The 26,142-nt window shown below is 35.1% G+C and overlaps 1 protein-coding gene across 3 annotated transcripts in view; it reads right to left on the bottom strand.

The window, feature by feature from the left end:
• Positions 1 to 4,370: 4,370 nt before the first annotated feature.
• The window catches only part of LOC143433749 (uncharacterized), a 79,756-nt gene continuing 57,984 nt past the window's right edge, over positions 4,371 to 26,142 (bottom strand). The window contains exons 1-4 of one of the 3 annotated variants that reach the window (XM_076935214.1): positions 20,230 to 20,413; positions 12,831 to 13,255; positions 12,508 to 12,548; positions 4,371 to 7,968 (exon numbers count right to left, since the gene is read on the bottom strand). In XM_076935214.1, the coding sequence (XP_076791329.1) occupies positions 12,872 to 13,255; positions 20,230 to 20,262 (417 nt within the window). In that variant the 5' untranslated portion in view covers positions 20,263 to 20,413 and the 3' untranslated portion in view covers positions 4,371 to 7,968; positions 12,508 to 12,548; positions 12,831 to 12,871. Of the gene's footprint in view, positions 7,969 to 12,507; positions 12,549 to 12,826; positions 13,256 to 20,229; positions 20,414 to 26,142 lie in introns of those variants that run through there. The other 2 variants (XM_076935213.1, XM_076935215.1) reach the window with 2 other exon arrangements.

Genomic DNA, 26,142 nt, shown 5'->3' with positions numbered 1-26,142 from the left:
TTTCCCCTTTTCTATGTAGTTCCACTGGCTCTGCTTGTAGAACTTATTCCTAGATACTTTTTTTTCCTACTGGATTACCTAGTTCAGACATAATATGAGGGTTTATGCCATCATATCGTTGAAACTTGTTCTCCCAGGTTCGATATAGGTTGGTTTTTGTTTCCTCATGAGAAATGGAAAAGAAGTGTATCTGGGGAACAGAGAACTTTGGAAAGATGGAAAAGAAAAGTGGAAGGAGGGAAAGGTGCTTGTCAGAGTAAGTGTTCCCTTTCACTCATTTTTATCAAATTCACAATATATAAGCAAGCAAATGCCAAATGTGTCAATTATTCACTTCATATATCTATATTTTACTGTTAGTGGAATGCTTAACTTGTTGTTTACCGAATAACTATAAAACAAAGAAGAAAACCAAGTATTAAATAGCTAGTATTAAAAAAACATTTTCAATGTTATTTAGATGTTACCAACAAGGTAGTGGCTGGAGTTTCTAGAAAATAAATGTGTTAACAAAAAAAGTGAGGTGATACCATTCCCAACCTCTCACTCAGGTAGACTGACCTTTTAAGGTTTTGTTGTTATTGACAGGTCTTGTGCAGGACCTAAGTTGGGACTACTGTAAATGTTTCTATGATTTAACAGTCTTGGTTCCATAGTCACAAAGGTAAGAAATTTGATGTCTACTTAAATTGAAGTAAAATTATTTTACCCTAATATTCAGTGTTTTAATTATGCAGAGAAGACACATGACTTCAGATATTTAATCAAAATTTCTTCAATGAGTCACATACTTAGTTATTTTATTAACATTTTATTCCTAGTGTATTTACTAAGGCCAGAATGTTCTTTGCATATACAATCAGGAAGAAGGAATGGTGAAAGGGAGAAGGGGCACATGTTTAGAGGGGCATCAGCAAGGGTAAAACTGTCATCTGCCAGACAGTCATACCAAACAAATCCTGCTCCTGATCCATTTAGATCCTTTAGCATTGTTGCATTTTATTCCATATGAGGTCCCCAGGAAACTAAAGGCACATGTTCCTAAATGGCATCATGCCTGTAGTGTTAAACCTTTGAGGAATTATATTCATACATCTCTTTCTGACACCTCTTTGGACTAAAAAGGAATAACTTCTTGTAGTTTTTTGATTCTTAACTATTACAACACCTAAGGGCAACCATCCTACAACAATTTTATTCTATACCAAAACAAAACTGGCCCTCCTAACTCACTCAAGTCACCTATTCTTTATTGCCAGGCCCTACTAACCTTCAGCAGATTGTGTCTAGATAGTTAATATTATCCCATCAGAAAACTTCAAGACTACTGCAAACTTAAGATATTGAAAAATTTGAACATGTCCCTTTTGCCAAACAGCTTAGACTCATATGGCTTCACATCGCTATTCACAGTAAATTGTACCAAACTCTGAGATGGGATAAGGACAAATTAGGCAAAAGAGTGACTGTCCACATCTACCATTCCCAAGTGTATTTAGGGATGTCTATCTTATACCACCCATGCAAAGAAAATTAGTTTCTTGAGCTTCTTTTCAAGGTGGATACTTGCTCCCTAGATTATTCAGGAGAAATCATCTAACAACTATAAAAGATCCAACTATACCCCTCCATGGTCAGAGAATTTTTTGTGTTTACTTAATTTTTGCTGAAGATGAATACTGACTGGGGTTTCCAAATACACTAGTCATTGTAAACACTGTCCTCTCAGCTCAAAAGGGGCCTTCGACAATTCAGTATAATCTTGACTTTCTCTATTATCAAACTGGTATTTTAACTTCAGTAGAGGTCTTCTAAAATCCTGGATGGGAGCCACCAAGAACAGTAATATTGGAAATTCTGACTTTCTAGAGCTCTTTTCTATACAAAGACAAAAGAATGTACCTTACACAGAGACAAACTAACAGGCTTTTCTAATATCAGTTAGGGACAGATTGACTCTAATTATAGGATTCTGCTAAGTAAATTTTGGGTTCAATGTCTGAAAAATCTCCAGGGTCCTCAATATTTCTCTTTGTTCCTATTTAGAAATGTGTATGAGGGACTTGTCATCACTGAACCTAGAAATGTATTTAAGGAATAAGAATCCTCAATATCAGTGAGTTTACCTGTTACCTATGTATCTGCCAATAATCTTCACTCTGTCTCTGATGAGATAGCTACATCAATCTGTTGAATAGAAGGAGAATGAAAGTAGGAATGGAATATTATTTGGATATGAGTGGAGAAAAATGGAGAAGAGAGTTGAGAAATATTGCCTTTCTGTATTGGCATGCCTATTGACCTGTGAATTCACAGAAAATCCTGTATAAGATATGCAGAGCCATTGACAGAAATGCTAATGAGACTGCATGACACACTTCCAACTCTTATTAGATTTTGTGACAAAGATCCAGCTATCAGCAGTAAGTTGTCTGTCTCATGTTGTTTTAAATAAAAATTATCTATAAATCTGTTTTAGTTGTTTACTATTTGCTTTTGTTTTTGTTACTATTAAAACTTAAGTGTTCTGGGATGATCGAGAATTGAAGAAAGTTTAGCTAAGCAGGGAGCAGAGACCTTGTGCTGTTTCTCATCAGAGCCTTGTACTTACAGCTACTAAACAATGTGAAGTCTTGAAAATTTAATCTTTTTCATGAGATTATAACAAGCAAAGCAAAAACTTCTACGATGATGATGTTTGAAAATTCTACAAGTCAAAAAGATGAGAGTGTCAGCGGGCCAGGTAAGAACTTTCTCTGCCTTTGCAAATATTACAGCTCTGAGGGGGGAGAGTATAGCAGTTGAGAGCCAAAGCATACAAGAAAATCACAGCACATATCACAAGTCACACAAGAGATTTATTGGAAGGAAAAGATCCAGGAGAATTGTTGCCTCTGTTGAGGCTAGATCCAGCAGAGAAATGAGCAGAAAACAGAGATTATACAAGGTTTCTTAGAGGCAGAGCTATCTGGAGATTTTCAGAATGGGGATTATTGGAGTTGTAAGTCCAAAGCTTAGGCTTTTTACTCTGGAGTGCTGTGGTGGGGCCCAGCTGTTAGAATAGGTAGTGTTCTATGGGTGGAACATGGTGATTAGAGGTCAGTAGGGGTAGAGGCAGGACACTTGTGCGCTCCAGGCAGTTTACAATTCTTTTTTTTTTTGTTAAAAATTAATAAAATATAAGAGGTGGAAATGGATTCATGTGCTCAGTCTGTAGAATGCATACAACTAAATAGAATAGAAGATAGGGTATACATTAGGTTTGATAGGGGCAGAGCTTTCTGGAAATTTTCAGTGTTTCATGTTCATAGCTTCTTTTTTACTCAGTAGGGCAAGGAGCTTGATCTAGCTGTTAGTGCAGTTAGTGTTCTGTGTATGCAACCTGGTTGTTTGGGTTCATCAGAGACAGGGTCTGGTCAGTGGTGTGCCTTGAGGGGCTTACAGCTATACCAATTCTTCACAATGGTCTCTCCAAGGTCACGTAACAAGCAGAATACTTGCTCTTTCAGAAATTTATCCTGAAATTGAATCATGCCCATTGAAAGTGATGCAAGTCTCCAAGAGTCCCAAAAACACTGCCATATCTTAAGGCAGAATCTATGGCTTCAGAGACACACACGGATTTATTGAACAGGAGACAGGATTTTTTTTAAACTCAGAACTGTAATCCTGTAAATCAAACTATTTCTTTTTTTGATTGTCGCTGTCTCCTGTAGATTTCAGGAACAGTCTTCCTTCTCTTGAGCATCTCATAGGTAGGCTTTGGTTACATCCAGAACCAGTTGAGAACTGGACTATATCCAGGAGTTTTAACTGGAAAGAAACTCTCACTACCAACAATTTTATTGGTTCTCATTTCATTTGCTTCAAGGAATTTTGGCATCCTAAAAAGAATGGATTGTAAACCTGTCAGAGCACTAAAATCAGAAAAGAAAGCAAAAGCTTGGAGATCACTATTAGAACTGCTGTGTCCTCTATAGCTCTCTCCCCCTGAAAAATAGAAATTGAAAGACAGGAAAAGCTGCTATTCATCCTGAACCCTCTTTTCAATTAACAGTAGTGCAAAACAGTCATTAGTGCCTGATTGCTGATCATGTATCTGTTATCTGAAAGTGAATAGATCCTGGATATCTGTAGGAAATCTTCAATTTATATCTGCAATCTTCTGATTGTGGCTCTAGATACCCAAGTGAAACTTGCTTTTGATTACTTGTAATATGAATGTGCCAGTTTCCACAGACTCTAGGATTATAAGAATGAATTATACCAGTATATAACACATTTATCTCTATTATAATATCATTCAAAAAGCTAAGACTCTATAAAGAAATTGTTGGCCCAATCCCTTTGCCAGCAATATATCAAATGAACACAGAATATCTCTGAGTGACATAATGATAAAGAAATAATACAAGACATTTATTTGAGAAAAGAAATTATACATACATACACACATACATACATATGCATATTCTCAACAATTCTATATGTGTGTATGCAGTATAATGTTGCACACCTGTGGGACAACTTATATTATTACTTATTTGTAACAAACTATCTTGATAGAATATTTGATTCAATATCATTATTTGAATAGTTTGTGTTTGAAAAAAAATGTCAAGTTCCATATTCTTGAATATCTACCCCACCCCCACAACACTAGTATATTCCATCTAACTTCATATACTTTCTTACTCTTTAATAACAAATGTTTATTTAAGACATCTAGTGAGTACATGGATATGAGACCACCTATATCCACAAACTTTGGAGTACTAAGTCCTCATTTCGATATATTTGTCAAACTTCTCCCCAGCATTGGATATAGGAAGTCAAGCAACTATAGCAGGACATACAGAGACAGCACAGGTTCAAAATAAACAGAAATAATATAGGTTCAAAATAGACTAGTACTAAAAAGACAAAGTAGTTACAAAGTACCATCCTTAACCCAGACACTATTTGTAATTTATACCTGCTGTGTAGAATGACAAAACTCATTTTTTTTCCAGTAGAGTGCTACTGGTTATATCAACCACATCCAGAGTAGGACCTAAGGAGGGGAACACCAAATACAGATCTATTTTTGTTTCACTATTCTTTTGTGGGCATGTGATCCATCTTATTTTTGTAATTTTTTGGTTTGTTTGGTTTAAGTTTGTAATTTTTTATTTATTTTTGTTTTTATTGTTGGGGTCAGGGTGAGACAGACACGGAGATATTTACCTTGCACACAACCAAGGGTGGATGAAATTTTATTGGCAAGGAGACAAGAAGAACAGGAGTAGTTGGAAGAGTGGAAAGACAGTAATTACAATATATTGTATGAAAAACATCAAGTAATACTACAAATGAATTTATATACTAATAAATACAATCCAAACCACTCAACACATTGAAAAGTTTTCATACTATTATATTGTAAATGTGACCTAAATATGTAGGAATAGCTTAACATACATAAAGCGCTCATGTAAAGTACTACATTGATACAGTAATGACAAAAGACTACATGATCATTTCAATGCTTATTAAAAGAAAATAAAAATCTTTGAAAATTTCTAACCACTTCCATGATTTGAAGAAAATAATTCAAATAATAGTTACAAAATTTTCCACAAACATAAGTGCAAAAACAAATATATACAGATGATAAATACCTCTTTTTATCTGTCCTTTTAAACATCATCTGTTACACATTGTTGCCACTTCCATCTGACATTGTCCCAGATGCTGTGTTCAAGGTAGTCATTAGGTAAAGCACATACTAGAATTTTTTTCTTAAATGACAGATAATGTACAAGTTTCATAAAGCATACTCTGACAGAAGTATGAGACTAGACCAAACTAATGGATTGGGAATGATCTGGAATCAAGTGAAGAATGGGAGAAGAGAGGAGACAGTGGAAGAGAAAACAGGGAAAAACAGCTAGGGTGAGGAGAGTGGATTGTGGAAAGTAACACATGATGAATAGCTTAAAAATAAGATGGCACTAGAGGAGTACTGGACAAGTAGTAGGGAAACATAGTACAATAAAAACATTATGAAGTATATATGTATGTATTTATATATATACATTTGTGTGTGTGTTTGTGTGCATGTTTGTGTGTTTGTGTGTGCATGCACACACACACGTGTGTGTGTGTGTGTGTGTGTGTGTGTGTGTAATCTAAATTAAATTACAAAATAATGGTTCTCAACTGGCCATTAGTTGTCACCAAACAATGCTTCCAGCACTGGAATTAGTTTACATTTAATTAAGTTATGGGACAAAGGGGCTGTTATACATAGAACAGAAATTTCCAAACAACCCAAGTTGTTACCAAAACTATATGGTTGTCTTGCCAAACTGACAACAAAGACCCCATTGATAATGACAGTATTTAGAAATTTCATTGAAATGGAGATGTCAAGCCATGCCCACATTGTAATTAAACTGCTTCATTCCTGGGTTTTTGGAAATGTACTAGGTCCTTCTAACATATACTAAGATTTTATTAAGGTATATTGTGGCATGTTAAGTGGGTTTCTGATTCTTGTGCCATGTCTTGGGTTCATGACTTTCTGTGGATCTTTCTTTTCCAAAGTCATTATTATATGTGTAGTATTAATTTTTTAATTAGTTTCTCATTGGTGACGACCAATGTTTTATGTTCCTGAATGAAAAACACACAGCATTTATATTTAACATGATTTAAGCAGAACAATAGCTGAGCAACTGCCTAACCTATATGTTGTTTTAATCTACCTCCCACAGATAAAGCTGGGTTACTACTTACTAATGTCTTTTTTTTATGTTTTGGTTGCTCTTGACTTAATTGAGCAGCCCTCTGGGCCACATTTTTCTGGCCCCTTTGCATGGGTTTTTTTTCTTCCTTGCACACCCCTCAGGCACTATATCTCTCTGTCCTTCCTCTTTCTCATGGTTCCCAACCTGGGAACCTTAAATTCTTCAGCTTCCTGCTCCCAACTATTGGCTGCTGGCATCTTTATTTACCAATCAAATTACCTGAGGGTATGTTCCCAGAAGATACTTTCATATCCTTTCCTGCAAATAGGTTTTCATAATCCAATTAACATTAAAATATAGTTACATTGAGGCAGATATCAATACCATGTCAGTATTGATTAGTCTATTAATACTATAGATTTTGGGTTATTTTATTATATTTTTTATTTTTTAAATAATGAATGGATGAATAAATAAATAAATATATAAATAAAATGATAAATAAGTGAAAGTGTAGGCACTAGAGTAAAGGTTATCAACTGAACTCTCATAACCACTCAGAGAGATAAAATTTAGTATTTCACAAAGAGTGAAACTAGGTACATCAGCTAGGACAGGCCTCAGGTTCAGCAGTAGTTAACTGACAAATAATTAGACTACAAATTTCTGAATTTTTGAGTATTCTTTCACATGGTCACAGTTTGGTGTCTTTTCCTTTTAGTTGTTTTCTTTATTGTTGTTTGTTTTTAATTGTTTGTTTTGAGTGTAGTTTTATTTTTGTGATTTTGAGAAATTTGTTTTCAAATAAAATTTTGTATATTTTGCCAAAGAGCTTAAAGTTGGGTGGAAAATGGGAATGGATCTGAAGAACGTGGGAGAGTGGTATAATATAATTGAGTATTTGATTTAAAATATTGTTTAAATAATAAAAAATAAAATTTTACAAAATATATTTCAGTGTTTAAATAGCGAGTTTTAATTTAAAAATGTGGCAAGTAATAAAAATATGGTTAGATGTAAAGATGATTTAAGCAAACCTGTAGTAAATGAAAAAATATAAACTTTTGATTCAATTTTATAAACAAGCAAGCAAAAATGAAAGTCATTAATGAAGAGATTTTACAATACCACTAGCTAAGTGTGGTGATCTGCTTCTGTAGTGATCTTCTCATGATGCTGAGAGGAAGCATGGTTTCAGTAATGAACTTGAAGTCTCAGATGACAGCACAGTGAGACTCTGTAACAGACATATAATATGTATTAAAAACAGTACTGTGGTAAATGGAACATATACACACTTTAAACTACAAATTATATGTAGATAAATATTCCATGATCAAATTTAATGTAAGTGCTTAGGACTTTTGTAAAGAATGGTATACACATCATAGAAATGTTCAATTACCTTAGTTACCATGAAATGCAAATATAAATAAACCTGAAATTCAATCTTATACCCATCAAAATTTTTAAGATCCAAAACTCATGTGATAACACATGCTGACAAAAACATAGAGTAAGAATATTCCTCCATTGTTGGTGGTAGTGCAAAATTTTATAACCACTTTAGAATCAATTTAACAGTCTCTCAGGTAACCGGGAATAGTTCTACTCAAGACTCAGCTATACCACTTCTGGGCATACACCGAAAAGATGCCACACAATACCACAGGGACACTTCTCACCTATGTTCTTGCCATCTTTGTTCATAAGAACCAGCAAATGGAAACAACCTAGATGTCCCTCAATTGAAGAATGGATAAACACAATGTGAGACATTTATGCAATTGAATACTATTCAACTATGACAAACAAAGATGTCATGAATTTTGCAGAAAAAATGATAGAACTTGAGAATAACAGCCCGAGTGGGGTAACCCAGAGCCAGAAGACCATATGGCATATCCACATTTATGAGTAGACTTTAGCCATCAAATGCAGGACAAATATGCTACAATCCACAGACCCAAAGAAACTGGATAATATGGAAGTCCAAAGACAGGATGCACAAATCTCACTCATAACCAGATAGTTATCAGAGGTGGATTGAGAAAAACAACAGGGTATATGAGGAGGGGATGACTGGACCATGGATGGTGGTAAAGTTTGGGAAGATAGGAGGCAAGAGTGAGCTGGGAGTAAAAATGGAATTAGATATAGGGGCATCTTTGATAACTAGCTTGAGGCCTGGAATGGGAGAAAATACAGGGAGTATAGGAAAGTGACATTAGCTGAGATTTCTACCAGAGGGAGATATAGAGACTTAATTGGCCACCTCCTATAGCAAGACAGGACTTCTAGAGAAGAGAGATTGCATCAACTCACCCATAAAAACTTCAACATAAAACTCGACTTGCCTATGATGAAATTGACTACAAATTTGACTTTCCCACATGAAGATGGAGCAGAGAATGTGGGAAGAGCCGCCTGATGACTACCCCAACTTGAGACCAATCACATATGAACGAGACATTCTGACATTGCCACTAATACTCTGCTATGCTGGGAGACAGGAAACTTATATAATTGTTGCCTAAAAGGCTTCATACAGCAGCTGATGGAAGCAAAGAGAGAAATCCAATTAAAAACACATATACTATGCAGGAAATCTTGTGGACAAATGGGAGATAGGGATGAGCAAGACAGAGGAGTCAAGGACACCACAAGAAGACACATAGAGTTAACAAACTTTGGACTGCTGGAACTCACAGAGCCTAGGCTACTAACCAGGGACCATGCAGGCCCTGGATTTAGACTCCTTGTGCATTTGTAGTAAATGTGATCTTGCTTTTCATGTGGGTATCCTAAGAACTAGAGTGGGGGCTGTGTTTGACATTGCTTTTTGCTATTGAATTCCGGTTCCCTTACTACATAGCCTGGTTGTGCCTCATTGAGAGAAGATGTGCCTTGACCTACAGGACTAGATGGCTCATGGTGGGGTGGTAGCCAATGGGAACTTTGCTTTTCCTAAAAAATGTGCAGATGGTGGGAGGGAATGATTTGTAAGGGTGGTAGTAGGACCAGAGCAGGGATTGGGCTGTCATCAGAATGTAAAGTGAATAATAAAATAAAAATGAAAAAAACTCAATAATGTGCAGTTCTTCCAAGAAAGATACTAGAGGTACCTGAAAAACCATGTGAATGGTATAATCCATAATAAAATAAACTAGTGAATTAAGTGTTTCAATATACTTTATGAATAAATGCAATATAATTGCAAACAAAAACCTTTAGCCATTGAGATTATATATAGGTAACATATCTGATCTTTTAACAAAAACATTCATATTCAAGTATTTCTTATTTAATTGTGATTTATGTATATGCAAAATTTATGCTAATAGCATAAGAATTTTTTTCAAATTCTTTTTTTAATATCCGTGTCTATAACTAGAGTTGTGTTATTTTACATGGAATGTTAGAAGAGTATGTAATGATTTATATTCTGGCTCTTTTACTGATAACCCATGTAAATCCCTCTTCTATTAAATAGAAAAGTACTTCTACTCAATGTGCTACCTTCATTCATATACCAGAGACTATTTCATAATTTTGTGGTATAAAACCAAGTTTTCATGACTGACAGCACTAAGCTAAAGTAGCACTTTCCAAATGTCTTTAAAGTAGGCTGCCCTTTAGGAAATTATACTTGGCGTAATATTAGTCATTCATTTTAAATGGTTTCATTCTGAAATATCTAAATACACAAGAAACTGTTAACAGAACAAATTCTAATAAGTTAAAAAAGACCACAAACACCATTTAAAAACTATTAAAAATACCCATATAACAGTTTAAATATTCTGATTAATATACTAGAATCATAGTATTGTGACTAAGCCACAAATTCAGAAAGCTATTTAGAGGTTATGACTATAATCCTTCAAGGCACAGATAATTTTTATGCAGTTCTATGTCAAAACAATTTAAACTTCATATCTATGACAGTCAACTTTGAAAAAACATCCTGAAATACAAAATTGAATTTAGAACTTGATATATACTTTATCTGAAATAAATATAACTATGATCTTCTCTATTGTTATTTATTTAAATATAAAATATACTTCAGTGAAATGAAATTTATTCCTCAAAAACCTGCAATTAAGCAAAGGGTAGTTGTCTGTGTCTTTTAAATCCTAGTAGAGAGAGGGTTGAAATCATGTGGATATCTATGAGTTTGAAGCCAGTTCAAACTACATATGGAGTGTTTCGTCCTAGGCAACATTGTAGTACTTTCAAAACAAAACAAAACAAAACCCAAAACCCAGGGCTAATTACATATCATATGACTAGAAGTGTATGTGTATGTGCTTGTTTATTTGTGCATAGATATGAGGTGTGAACACAGGTATGTAATGTAAAGTGGTCAAGATTACATATTTTTCGGTTCAATTTCCTACAGATATTTTGAGACAGAGTCTATCATTAAACACAGATCACTGTAAATTTAGATTAGTAAATTTAATAAACTAGCTAGCCCAAGCTGGGATTACAGATAGATAATGCCTGTAAAATTTTTGCTTCGTTATACATATGACGATTCAAAGGACCCAAACTCAAGTCCTTCTGCTCAAATGCATGAATATTATAGATTAAGCCAACTTCCCATTTTTGAGCACATATATAAGTTAAAATAAAATATTACTAAAAATAATACAACCACAATAACTGCTCTTATGCAATGATGAACTGTGTATAGATAACACTACACACACACATACACACACACACATATATATATATACACAACTATATATTTCTTCACATATGTATCTATAAGGAAAGTACCACCACAGTTATATGAAATGTAAACCTATAGTAAATATAAAGAAGTGTCATACATATATGACTAAGTCTTTGGGTACACATTTTTTAAATAAGAGTATATATGTAAATATATATACACATATCTACATCTATATTGTATACATTGAAGTGAAAAAATGTATATTGGTTTTCCCACTTAGTAAAATAATTAATTCAAAATGGTTCCCATATAAATATATCTAAACTTAGAATAAATTTTAAAATAAAAAAATATCTTTTTCTTTTAGTATAGTATACAGTTTATTTAGGACATAGGAAGGGGAGTTGAGAACAAGGCAGAAAGAAAGAGAAAAGCAGAGAAAGATGAGAGAGAGAGAGAAAGAAAGAAAGAGAGAGAGAGAGAGAGAGAGAGAGAGAGAGAGAACAATATATCCTGTAAGCTACTTTTTATTGCCTCAAGTAAAACAGGAACTGGCAATATAGGTAGCCACAAAATTATTGATTGAAAAATATATTCTAGTTAGCAAAACTTGACAACTTTTAAATAAGATTTATACACTACAAAGGTTAGTATGGGCCAAATAAAAAGCTCAATTTTGTTTGATAAAGTTTACTTAATACAGGTAGGGCCTGAGTACAAAATCCTGAACACAGGAATAATTAGCTTTCATACATCCCGCAGGAGATGTGGTACATTTAGCACCTCTGTTTTTATACAGTTTTTCTATACTGCTTCAGTTTTGTTCATTCTCTTTCTCTCATACATTATACATCCATGGAATAATTAGACTCAATGCAATAAATACTACAAATATAATGGTCAAGGAAAACTAACAAAAATTTTCAACAATAATAGAAATTTACAAGCTCACTGTTATTAACTGTAGACATTTGAAACAATAAAATAACAGATTTTAAAAGCATAAAAATGAGAAAAAAATATTACCCTAGGTATCTCACATGCAAACCTACTATAATGTAAAAAAAAAAAAAAAATGTGTCTTACCTGTATGAATAATTCTTTGAATATACATTTCTCCAAAGATGCTATGCAAGGATACAAATAGAAAAAAAACATATAAATATTTTAAGCCATAAAATCACAAATCTAAACAGTCTTAACATAGACTACATGACTCTAAGAGCCATGCTAAATAGAAAACAAAATTTTTGAAATAATTTTCAAATGAGCAATAGATCTATGATAATAGATTTTGCAATTTAATTGACAACATATACTGTATATTTTGTTTTCCAAACTTTGAAGGTTCTCTGATATCTTTCACTTATTTTATTAGAATTTCATGTTTGAGTATTATATTTACCAACATTTCTACCCCATCAAACTCTTTCCATAAATGTAGACACAATCACTCATTATTTCTTCTCCTCCGCCTCCTGGTATTCCTGGTCCTCCTGGTCCTCTTGCTCTTCTTGCTCTTCCTGCTCCTTCTGCTCCTCCTGCCTTTTCTCCTTCTCCGCTGGTGGTGGTGTTGCCCCTGCTGCTGCTGCTGTTCCTGCTGGAACTGTAGCATCTGTGCCTGCTGGAACTGCAGCATCTGTGCCTGCTGGCACGGTGGCAGCTGTGCCTGCTGGCCTGGTGGCAGCTGTGCCTGCTGGCACGGCGGCAGCTGCTGCTGCTGCTGCTGCTGCTGCTGCTGCTGCTGCTGCTGCTGCTGCTGCTGCTGTGCCTGCTGCCTCTGCTGCTGCTCCTGCTGCTCCTGCTGCCTTCGTCGCTGTCTCCGCCGCTGCTTCTGTAATATAAATGTGAAATATAGTTATTAGGAACATCAGATTTTAAAAGTTCAAATATTTAACTCTGCGACCATCACATTTTTTCTCTGCTCAGGATTCCAGATGGAGATCTGTGAAGAAGTTTCCTAGAAAATCAGATAGTCAGTTCTCCGTTTAGTCCTATGTGTTAGTTTATAGGTTTTACTTCAAAGTGGATTAACTAGAAAGCAATATAATTTTTCTTTAGAAAATGCAACAAGAAAGCAATATACTTTTCTTTCTGCCTCCCAAGTTCTGGGATTAAAGGCATGCACCACCACTGCCTGGCCATTATTTATTATTAACAAAATTAATAATAATTTATTTTTTCTCTCTGTCTCTTTCTCTCCTTCTCATATATATTTATGTATATATATATGTATATATATGTATGTACATTTATATATATGTATATGTGTAATATATTGTAATATATACATAATATATATTATGTATATATTACACATATACATATATAAATGTATACATATATACATATATAAATATATATTATGTAATATATACATAATATGCCAGGCGGTGGTGGCGCTCGCCTTTAATCCCAGCACTTGGGAGGCAGAGGCAGGCGGATTTCTGAGTTCCAGGCCAGTCTGGTCTACCGAGTGAGTTCCAGGACAGCCAAGGCTATACAGAGAAACCCTGTCTCGAAAAACCAAAAAAAAAAAAAAAAAACAAAAAAAAAAAAAAAAAAATATATACATAATATATATTACACATATATATTTGTGTGTATGTATGTATGTATGTATGTATGTATAGGTATATCATCAGGCTCTCCATGATTATTAAAACTTGGTGAAGAGAAATTGAACACCAGTGACTGAAGGGCTAATATATATAATTTTAATGGAGTCATCATGGATTTAAAATTGGGTATAGGCATTAGTCCCACTACCTACTCCCTCATATGCTGTGAAGACTGATGAGTGTTGTATTTCTTCATGAAGCTGTATGATAAGAGAAGTAAAAAAATATTGTATTTTATCTTGATTTAGGGATTTTTCATGAGGTAACAGTTGAATAATCTGAATTGTGGAGTGGAACTCTTGAAGGAAGTTCAAAACAGAAGCCTAAGTATAGTCATGCTTGTGCTTGTTGTTCTTTTTTTCTTACAGTTAAACTCTAATTAAAATGAACGTGTATGCAGTATAAAATGATCAGCATTTATAGTATCATTTGCATAATTATAGTGATAATATAATGACAGTCTGATAAATATTTTAAGATTATTAATCACTAGGTAGGAAACAAATCAATTATATTCTTTTTGTTTGTTTGCTTGTTTTATATTTTTTGAGATAGGGTTTCTCTATATAGCACTGGCTGCCTTGCAACTCACTCTGTAGACCAGGCTGGCCTCAAACTCAGAAATCTACCTGCCTCTGCCTCTCAGTGCTGGGATTAAAGGCATGTGCCACCACTGCCTGGCTTATATTTATTTAATAATATTATTTTAAATATTTTATAATATCTGCTTCCCACATAAACAAGTATTTTGACTGTGTACTCTTTATCTCAGGTTCTCTTTTATTATTAAAACATGGTGAAAATAAACTGAACATCAGTGATTCAAGAACCAAAAGTTTATCAATGTTAATACAAGGACACTATCTAAAACACAGTAAGTCATTATGATATCTTTCAAGACAAAAAGTTTCTAAGAAGTGGTTTATATATCCTCAAGCAAAACGTTTAGTCTTGTGAATGGTGGGCATTTGTTCTAACAAAATCAACAATAAAGAGAAAGGTCAAAACTAAAAAGATAGTATACTGAGGATCAGGAATTTGTACAGAGCTGTGTAGCAATGGGGAATGGAGATTTGGGGCCAGCAAGTCCCAGATGCCTAGAAAGCAAGAGGAGAGGATCCCGGGACCCAACAGGAATGAGATTAGCTGAAATGCCCATCAAAGGGGAGGGAGAACATGTAGAGATCATATCTAGAGATTAGGGAAAGCTCCCCCAACCAATTGAGAGATGGGGCAACCCACTCATCTTAAAATTTTTAACCCAAAATGGCTCCTGTATAAAGAAATTAAGGGGACAATATGTGGAGTAGAGAGTAAAGGCCAACCAGAGACTACCCAACCTGGAGATCCATTCCATATACTGACACCAAACCCAGACATTATTGTGGATGACAAAAAGTGATTGCTGACAGGAGCTTGTTGTAGCTGTCTCTGAGAGGCTCTGCCAGATTCCAACAAATACAGAGGTGGATATTCACAGTCAACCTTTGGATTGAAAACAAGGACCCCACAGAAGAATTAACAGAAAGTACTGAGGGAGCTGAAGTTATTTTTACCCCCAAAAGAAGAACAACAATATCAACCAAACAGAACACTCAGAGTTCCCAGGGACTAAACTGCCAAAAAGAATACACATGGAGGAACCCATGGGTCCAGCCACACATGTAGCTGAAGATGGCCTTGTTGGCCATCACTATGAGGAGAGGCCCTTGGTCCTGAGAAGGCTCGATGCCCCAGTGTAGGGGAGTGGCAGGGTAGGTATGTAGGCATATGATTTGTATTATATCTGATTTGGAACTTCCCAAAGATGTTGCAAGCCTCAGTCTGAGAAATGTTGATTTCAGAATGTGGGGAGTTTTTAGAGCTGAAATTTTGAGGTACTTTAAGGTTTGTTTTTGTTTTTGTTTTTTTTTTCAATCAAGAGTCTTTCATTTGGTGTTCAGAGTCAGAATTTTGACTGATCAGTTTTACATTCAGTATAAGCTGAAAGTTTATAATTCATGGTTGGAATAGTTAGACTTGTCAATAGTATCCTATCTAGTTAATATTCAAAGATGAAGAAGGACTCATTTATTTCATAGATTCTCTTCTCAGAAGTCTCTTGGCACCGGGCGGTGGTGGTGCACTCCTTTAATCCCAGCACTTGGGAGGCAGATGCAGGAGGATTTCTGAGTTCAAGGCCAGCCTGGTCTACAGAGTGAGTTCCAGGACAGCCAGGACTACACAGAGAAACCCTGTCTCAAAAAAACAACAACAAAAAAAGAGAAGTCTCTTGGCATAAAACATGTTGTAAATAGTTTTATGGGTGCTTCATCAATACAGAGGTCCTGAGCTATGTGTAGTACAAATAATACTTCTAAATGATTGGTGTAAACGTAACTAAGGACTGGTTAAAAATTAAATAATGGATAATTTTTTAATCACTGTACACAAATCATTTAGTTTTACAGAATGATGTACCAATGATTTCATTGAATGTATTTTGATAACTGTTGGAGTACTTAGAATCACATTGTTATATCTTCCTAAATGGGTTGAATAAGAACACGGGTTCCTCAATGGAGGAGTTAGATAAAGGAGTGAAGGAGATGAAGGGGTTTACAACACCATAGGAAGAACAACAATGTCAACCAACCAGACCCCAGAGATCCCAGGGACTTAACCACCAACCAAAGAGTACACATGGAAGGACTCATGGTCCAGCTGCATATTTAGCACAGGATGGCCTTGTTGGGCATCATTGGGAAGAGAGGCACTGTGGGGCGATGAGCTGTGAGAGGCAGCTGGGTACCTGATTGACCAGGCTTTGAATCCTGGAGACCCTCAGGGAAGGTTTGGAAGTCTGGCCTTCTTCCTGAACCCCTGGTTCCTTTCATGTAGACAGCCCTTTACAGCCCCTCCAAAGAAAGGTTTGTGGCCCTCGGTCACATAGCACAGGTAGAGGGCATGACTACAGGCTGCAGAGCCTCAAGACAACTCCATATTCATGAATTACCTAAAGTCCGGAGGGTATAGCCAATTAAGCTACCTTCCTGGACCTGCATCCTTATAAAAGATATTTAACCTCAAGCCCACCCTGAAAATATGGGGTATAGCTTCATCCACTTTCCTCCATGATATTTTAAGACCACGGACTACCTCTCCTCTTTGTTCCCACTGTGGGGAACCATGGAGAAGGTCTTCAACTGCAGAGCTGCCTTTTAACATCCCGCCTATGACCTCTCTATGCTTCCAGCGATGGAGGCCACAAACTCAAGGGAGTTAGCTGTGCCAGCCATTATCCAGCCAAAAAAGTCACCATGACCAAGAGTCTCTTCCCTACCATATGCTGCAGGAGCTTCTTCCCCTTCACCATTCAGCTGCAGCTTGATCCTGCCCATATGCCCCTGTCTTGGTTCTTCTGTGGCCACTTAGCAGCACCTGAGAGCCCAAGGGCTTGAGACCAGTCAGTTCCCAGCTGCCTCCTTGGCCAGGGATCCCCAACTCAAGAGCTCCAGTCCCGACAAGGGACCAAGACTGTGTTCTCTCCACCCGAGATCAGAGCCCTCACTGCTGCTTGACATCTGCCTGGCATGGTATGGAGAAAACACAGTCAAATTCCCATGCTTCTGCTTCTCTGAGCCGTAGGACCAGCCCTTTGGGGTGGCAGACACAGGACTCGTAATTAAACTCAACAGGCCCCATGCCCATGCTCATGCCACAGGCCAATAAGGTCTTGGGAAAAGCTTGATGCCCAGTGAAGGGGAATGCTATGGAGGAGAGATTTTGTGGGTGGGGGAGCATCCTCATAAAAGCAACATGTAGGTGATTGGGAGTTTGTGGAACACAAATTGGGAAGAGGATAACATTTGAAATTAAATTAAATAAGCAATAAAAAACTAAGAATTTTCCACCTAGTTCTACCCTAATATTTAGATTACTGCCAAATTGGGGATTACTGGAAGATGAATCCTGTAGAAGCTCAATGACCCAGGATTGGGGAATGCTAAGGCATTGAGGCAGAAGTAGGTGGGCAGCTGGGGGAGCACCCTCATAGATGTGTGGGGGGGTGATAAGGAGTCTGTGGAGGGGAACCTGGGAAGGGTGATAATATTTGAAAAGTAAATAATTAAAATAACAAAAAGGTGATAAAAGGAGAAATTTTCCAAGGTTCATTTCGGTACCTGGTGAGTCTATTTTGCAAAATTTACAGAGCATTTTTAATTTGTTATTTTCAGGGCTATGTTATCTCAGAAAGAGGCTGGCCAGGAAATCATTACCCAGCAAAAATGATGACTTTCTTATAGTTTAAATGACAGATCCAAGTTCCAATATTTGTCTTTGGCCTGTGTTTTCAAGCCTCTTAGAAGGTTACACTCAGGAAGTGCAGATTTCCCTACAATAATTTTTCTGAACATGTGCATACTAGAGTGAGGATAACCTGCATTTTCTTGTCATTTAATGAGGTGTTGAAAACAAACTTCAAGCCCAGGTGGCACAGATCATTCACCTAGATGGTTACTGCTTGCCTTGGAATAGAGAACTAGACAGTACCTTGATCTATTTCTATATCTCTTCCTTCATTTTTAGGTAGTTTTTTTTCTCAATATTCTCCCAGCATTAGATAGTGCTAAATAAATGACTCACTATAGTGGTTGACTGAATGCTGAAGCACATTTTTCATAAGATTGTCTCATTAGAATCCTTCTTGAAAATCTCTTGGATTTTTTTTTTTAGTATAAAGCAAAGGTGAATCAAATGACTAAACTTAAGTAAAGGATAGCTGAATTAATAGACATAGAATACAGTACTAGTTTATGAGCATAAATACAAATGTAGATGATTTTATCTGGTACAACATTTAACCAATCAATACCAGGTGTTTCTGCACTGCAAACTATGACTTATTTTTTTCATAAGTATTTGTATAAGTGACCCATAAAACTAAACATCAGTTCTTATTTCCACCAGAATAGACATTTAATCCAATAAGAACTTAATTTCTATGTAAAACCCTAAATCCTTGATCAAACTTAATAACAGATACAAATTGATTGGTACTTCTAATTCTGAAACATGCCAGACTTCGAAGTGAATAGAATTTGAGGTTACTGGTCTCTTAGGGGTACCTATAGAGGATATATGAGCTATCTGCCAATGAAGGTATATTTTTTTTACTAGTCTAATATTGATATAAATAACCCCTTAATCCAAAACTATCAGAACCCTGAGAAACAGCACTTCCCTTTTCATTCAGTCCAGATATGTAACAATTAAACTTGACAACAGATAGTATCCATTTAGAATCCTTCCTCCAAGGAATGTGAGAAAAAAACTACTATGAAGGCAACCCATTACAATCATGGTCATTCACAACTGTTATGGCCTCAATAATTATGTGCTTTTATATGTGTGTGCTTTTTCCCACAGCAGGCGAGGGCTATTGGAATCTTTTCTAGTCCTCTTGTTAGGCATAATTTGTGCAATACACAATAAAGCTTACAAAAATTTTACACATCCTCTGTCTTTAATAATTTTTATCTCACAGAAACAGGGTGGTTGCTGGAAACCTCAGTATGTTAAGACATATATTTTAAAAGAAACAAAAAATGCATTTTTGTATGTTAAGCTTTTTCATTGGGGTATAAGCAAAATCTTTGCTATGAATTTCCTTAAAGTAGGCAATATGCAGATATGTAAATATGAGCAAAGAAATTTGTTTGTTAACAACAATAAAAATGTTAACCTAATGATAGAATTAGGATTGAAATGTAATATAAAACATCTTAGACCTTTTATGGTAGCAAGATAATAAAAAGGGAGAATTGCTGTGTTTAGATTTTAGTACTCTCAGAGGAGTGTGGCGTACTAGGTAGGATGATGTCAGAGAATGTTCCAGAAAGCTTCATGGTGACAAGAGAGGACAGCTCTTCTGATTAAAAAATCATATATATATATATATATATATATATATATATATATATATTCCCTCAAAGCACATTAAAGAGCAACAAGTCTCATGTCTTAGTCAGATACTGAAGGCTGAGGTAATTCGCCATCCTTGAAGATGAATCAGAACTTCAAGGCTGAGTTCTAAATGATAGATCTTAAAGCTGATGCAATAACCAGAAACAATAACAAAAACCTTGCACAGCAAATAGGAGCAGTTTCATTCACAGCATGAATGAGAAGAATCATAGCAAGTTACCTGACCACGCTGACGTTTTCTTTTCATTTTCATCTACAGGTTTCCAGAGCACTCCTCCTACAAGAAGCAGCTTGTCAGCTTGTCGTCAGTATCCAGCAAGAGCCTGGTACTAGCTGAGAGCTAGACAACAACCAGGAGCATTACTGGATATTTTTTTATGTGAATAGATTTCTTTAGCTGTGGTTGACCCTGACTGGCTGAACATATGTAGGAAAATAGAGAAAAGATTTTGGACCAATCCGGAGAGAGATCTCAAAAATGATAAAAAGGGTAAAAGCCTGTTGTTACCATGGAGATTTTTTCCATCAAAGCTTCTTCATCTTTTCTCCCTCCTCCCTGCCTGTTGCATCAGAAATAAAAAAAGATGAAATAGAAGAAGTAAGAAAAATATTGTGTATTTTCTTGTTTTTATTAAAAACAGAGAAAACAGTCCATAAATGCTTGTGCCTTTGAGTCTGTATCTAGCAAATGGTACCTATAATAAAGCCTCCATTTGTGGCTAAGGACAGCTGCTTATAATCACAGGCTGTCAAATGCACTGCAGAGCTGAACCTTTGTAATCTTCGTGTCCCAATATCCTGAGAAGTGATGCTTATTTGAAATTTATCTTATTGGTTCATATATTTATGTATATTACAATTTACAAAAAATGAACTTGAATCACCTAAAGGCAGAGTTGTGTGCAGTGTCATCAACCTATTTACAACACAACACGCTGCGTTTTAATTATAATAATGGCAAACAAATATGAAAAGGAGTTTATGTTAGAAAAGAGATATCCAAAATCTAGACATACTACAATCATTCCTTTTTTTGTGAAAACATGTGTGAGATTAGTTTTATGCATGGAAGCATATTGTGTAAATATGTATGGTGTCTATTTGAGAATTTACAGAATTGTTATTAAGTGCTCATATTTAACATAATGTTCATATCTTATATAATGTTTTAAAATACCACCATTAGATAAAATACATTAGGGTTACCCACAATTTCTATAGCTAATAATTCAATGAGCTTTAATTTGATATCTTTTTAATATACACACAGTTGATTTGGTACTGTTGATATGTGCTCAGATAAAGAGATCTGAAGGAGCATATGTACACTCTGATTTTCAGCATCCCTGAAAAATATTTTCCCTCTTCTACCAGTTCAGCAATTGCCAACAACTACTGCAAGTTGCTCCTATCCCAAATCTCATGCTTTCAGTAAAAGTTATCCTCATTTTTAGCTTTATATGTTGTGTACATTGACTGAAATTTTATTAAGAGGCATGGCTGTGTTTACTGATACCCTGTGAGCAACACATATGTTACTCAAGACACATAGCACCGAAAAATCTCTTAAACCCTCCATGTCACTTCTGAACAAACCTTCTGACAAAGTACATGCTTGCAATGAATATGCTTTATAATTATCCCTAAGTTTATTTCCTTTGAGAAGCAGTAACTTGTATTAATAGGTTCAAATATGGTTTTCATTTTGCATTGCACATGGCTTGTTAATGTTAGTGTGTGAAAATTAATTATACTTTGAAATAATATATGATTCAAAATAATGATTGAATACAATTATTCAATTATAAGTACAAGAATAACACATGTTAAAAGTAAGAAATACTTTACTCCCTTCCAAATGTCCCTCATCCTATTGTGGTTCTGATGATTCAAGTCCTTTCCAACAAAACTCTTTCATTGGTATATCCCTCATTTTCTTCGATTCCTTTAACTTCTGTTTTGCATATTTGTGTATTTTTTGTTTGTTTTGTGTTTGTATTATATTGCTCACATCTTAATTTTCACTACATGTGTGCTACATAATGTATTTTATGACAAATAATATGAGGAAAATTATGACCACCAAAGTAAATCTACATTACTTCACATGTCAGCAAATGTTTACAACTTAATGAATACATCTACCTGTTAACTCTAAGAAAAAGTATAATTTCTAACTGTCTTAATACCCCAACACAAATTTTAACTGTTGCCTTCAGTAAATTTATTAGTTTTACAACACTAGGAGGCAAATTACTGCACAGGATAAACTGCAGATAATTTTCAGTGGTCTGTCTAACCTTGATTGATGAATGCACAAAATACAACATTATTCTAACACTAAAACAATACTGAAGAATATGGGCAGAAGGATTATAATATCCAGCAGATTAGAAAAATGGCTGTTTGCAAACTGTCCTTTGTATAACATACACAGTTTGTACACATAAAATCTCTAAACCAGTAGTACCTAGAAAGATTAACAAAATACTGCCACAATCCATATGTTAATGCATATGAGTAAGCCCAGGAAGCTCCAAATTTAGTAAAGTATTTCAGACACCTAAAGAAATATGAGATCAGGAGATAAACTTCTATAAGTAAGAGGACACCAGTTTGTTATCTAACACAAAATGGTCATCACTAAAGGCATATATTCATACAATATTATAGACTGATCACATTTAATTTATGTCTCAAAATAAAATTATGTATATATGTACATTTGTACATACAACAATTAGTGAAAATGGCAAAAACTTTAAAGAGATAAAATAAACTATTTGGGAGGGAGAGAAGAAACTAAATTATATAAAAACTAATGACATTAATATTCAAAAATACATGAAATAATTTAAAAGTATTTTCCAGTAGCTGAGATATAAAGAGTAGTTGACCATTTGCATTTACCATTTGCATAACAAACTTCTGTAGATTTTCACTAATATTTTCTCTGGTTAACAAATGTGTTTATTGTGCATACTTATAAAAATAATAGGTAATGGGCTATGTAATGTACTGTGTAGCTTGTGACACAAATTCTAAACCATAAATTCATTATAGAGGACAAATTAGGGCATATCCATAGACACATGGACGAGCTTACATTTAGAGACACCCTTGGCCAACATACTCAACCCTTTTCCTAATGTGACATGAAGTAGGATTTGAGTTGCACAGAAGTTGTAGGGACATACTAATGCTCAAGTTCTGTTATATATTGAGGGATTGTGAATATTCAAAAAACCCATAATAACACCACCATGTCAAATTAGAATTAGAAAAATGCAAAAGGCCTCATTCATAAATAAAAAAGTACAGGCAGATATTCCCTACAAGGTTAAAGAGATTGTGGGGTTGTGGGCTGTGAGAAGCAGCTGGGTACTTGGTCGAGCATAAGCCTGGAACCCCGGACCCTTATTGGATGACAGGAGTTTGGCTGTGTTCCTGGGCCCTGGTCTTTTCATTTAGCTTCAATCCTCCACAGCCCTTCCCACAGAGTGGTCTTTGGCAATTAGTAATGAGGAACAAGCCTTAGGCCCTAGAGAAATTTACATACTAATGAGATGCTTGAAGGCTAGAGGGTGGAGCCAATTAAGCATTCTTCCCCAGTCCCTCCCCCTCTCTCCCTCCCTATTTAACTCAGTTCTGCCCTGAGTTTTAGGGGGGTACATATCCAGATACATCCACCATCTGCCATGACATTAAACCCTATGAATACCCATGGACCTTTCTGTGTCATTGGGGTCATGCATTGTGAGGATCCATAGAGAAGGCCCTTAATGAGCTGCTGTATCCACAGCCATTGTGCCTAACTTCCCGCCTGGAGGAATCCCCTGTGTTCCCAGCTGCCTTACCTACAGAGAATCAATACTTTTTAGGGATTCATCCTGAGAGAACATTCAATCCTATCCCAGTTGGTAACACAAACAGATGATAGATGATAGATAGATAGATAGATAGATAGATAGATAGATAGATAGATAGATGCATACATAGATACATAGATACATAGACATATAGATACATAGATATTCATGATAGATTTGTTAAAAAATTCTAAGATTACTCTTTACTATATAGTAATATAGAGAATGGAATGGATACACATACACAAACACACAGAGAAAGACAGAAAGACACACACACTTCCACACATAGAGAAATGCATACACAAACCCCTGTGATTATAGAGGTGATGATTTTGACAGCATTTTGAATGAGCATTAGGTGAAATGGAAGAGCATACTATAATTGATATAAAGAGACTAAGGTGTTCACTTATGAAATAAATAAAATGCATGATAAAATTACTTGAGTATAAATACTATGTGTATTTTTAAAATACTATGTGTATTTTTAAATTCCAACATAAAATATAGACACACAGAAAGAAAATCTTCATGTTAAACATAGAGTAATCTAAATGTGATTTTACATTTGAGTGAATTCAATTAGCATTCAGAAGAAAAATGAGTGTTTTAAGTTATCCATTACTTGCATTTCTTTATATTACAGAATAATAAGTTTTACAAAGCCTTTAATCTTTGAATAACACATCCATCTTCTATTTTTTTCCTGTCAATATAGTAGTGGGACATTTTAATGAGAAATAATGCAGCATTTTCAGAGGACATTTTGAAAAATGTGTGTGATACTAAGGTGTGAGGAAATATTTCTATTTCTAGATGAAGCTTCTTTCTTAGATCAATCAGGATAAGATTATTTGTTATATACATCAAAGACCTGGTTTCTCTGTAAAACTGATTCTAGTAGTTTACTCTGCACAGAAAATTTGCAGTTTATTCAGTGGCAACAACTGGATAATAGTATCTGCCCAACTTATATTCAGTATATTACTCATCTCCTTTGGGACATGACCAGGAACAAAGATAAACATGACACAGAAATCATTCTTCTTTCCTTTCTGATTTCTTTATGATTCCATAAAGGTCACCTAGTCATGAGAGAAGCACATCAGTTGTAACACTTATTAGTTTCTGTATGTCTAGAAATAAACTTAGACACATACTTTTCTATTTATTTTCTCTTTATAGGAAGATTTTGCATTTATACAGGTATTCCTGTGCCTTCTCTCTTTTTTTTTTAACACAGGAATAACAACTCAGAGACTATTAGGACATAGCTATGAACATATCTTTTTCTGTGTCAGAGCGTCAAATATTTCTTCTTTCTAAAATTTCTGTTAATGAAAATATTTTGTCCCAACAGCAAAGAGCTGGAAGAAAAAGGGGAACAATTCAGGTTATGGTGGCCCATTTCTTTTCCCTATATCTTTCAATACAAGTAATCTAAAAGCTGGCCTGGCACATTCTTATTTGTTCACTGAAGTGGTCAGAGGGAAAAGTGTAAATTCTATACTTACACATCACACAAAACACTATCTTATTCAGTTTCACTACTATAATCTTTCTTCTGGCATTTAAAATGTTTTCATTTTCATGTGAAGTCATTGTTTCTGGGCCATTGAAGTTACAACTAAACAAGGTTTCTAAATCTCAATGGTCATTGTGGAAGAGGAAAAATAGTTGGTAAAATCTTTAACATGAAACTATTTGCTGTAAGATTTTGTCATCTAGAAATTCCAGCTATTACACTAAAAAAAGCTGATTTTCAAAACATTTCAAGCACTTAAATAATGCTCACAGAAGGAGATACAGTGTTCTGGAAATAAAAAATATTGGATATGCAACATAATATTATCAACCCCCAAATTATAAGCTTAACATTATGCAAACTAAATTGACTGTAAATATGTTCTTTATGTATAAACTGGTACATGTGTTCAGAAATAGCTACATAATAATATTTAAATGATAATAGGCAATGTGTGTGAAAAGGTGCATACAATATTTTATTAGAGGGAAAAAGACAGAAAGGGTAAATAAAATTGTATTGTAATCTAAAAAACAAAGAAAAAAATTTAAAACTCACTTCCAACAATTAGAGGTGAAATCAATATCTACATCTCATCCACCTATGCAGATGCATACAAAGAAACATTGAACAGAATACAGGGTTCCCAATGTAGAAGTTAGACCAGAGACCAAAGGAGCAGAAGGTCTTTGCAACCCCATAGGAAGAACAACAGTATTAAAAAAATAGATCCCAC

The sequence above is a fragment of the Arvicanthis niloticus genome, chromosome 1 (genome assembly GCF_011762505.2).
Source record: "Arvicanthis niloticus isolate mArvNil1 chromosome 1, mArvNil1.pat.X, whole genome shotgun sequence".
Classification (NCBI taxonomy): Eukaryota; Metazoa; Chordata; class Mammalia; order Rodentia; family Muridae; genus Arvicanthis; species Arvicanthis niloticus.
The sequence above is the reverse complement of the archived record's forward strand: the minus strand, read 5'-3'. Positions and strand labels throughout refer to the sequence as shown.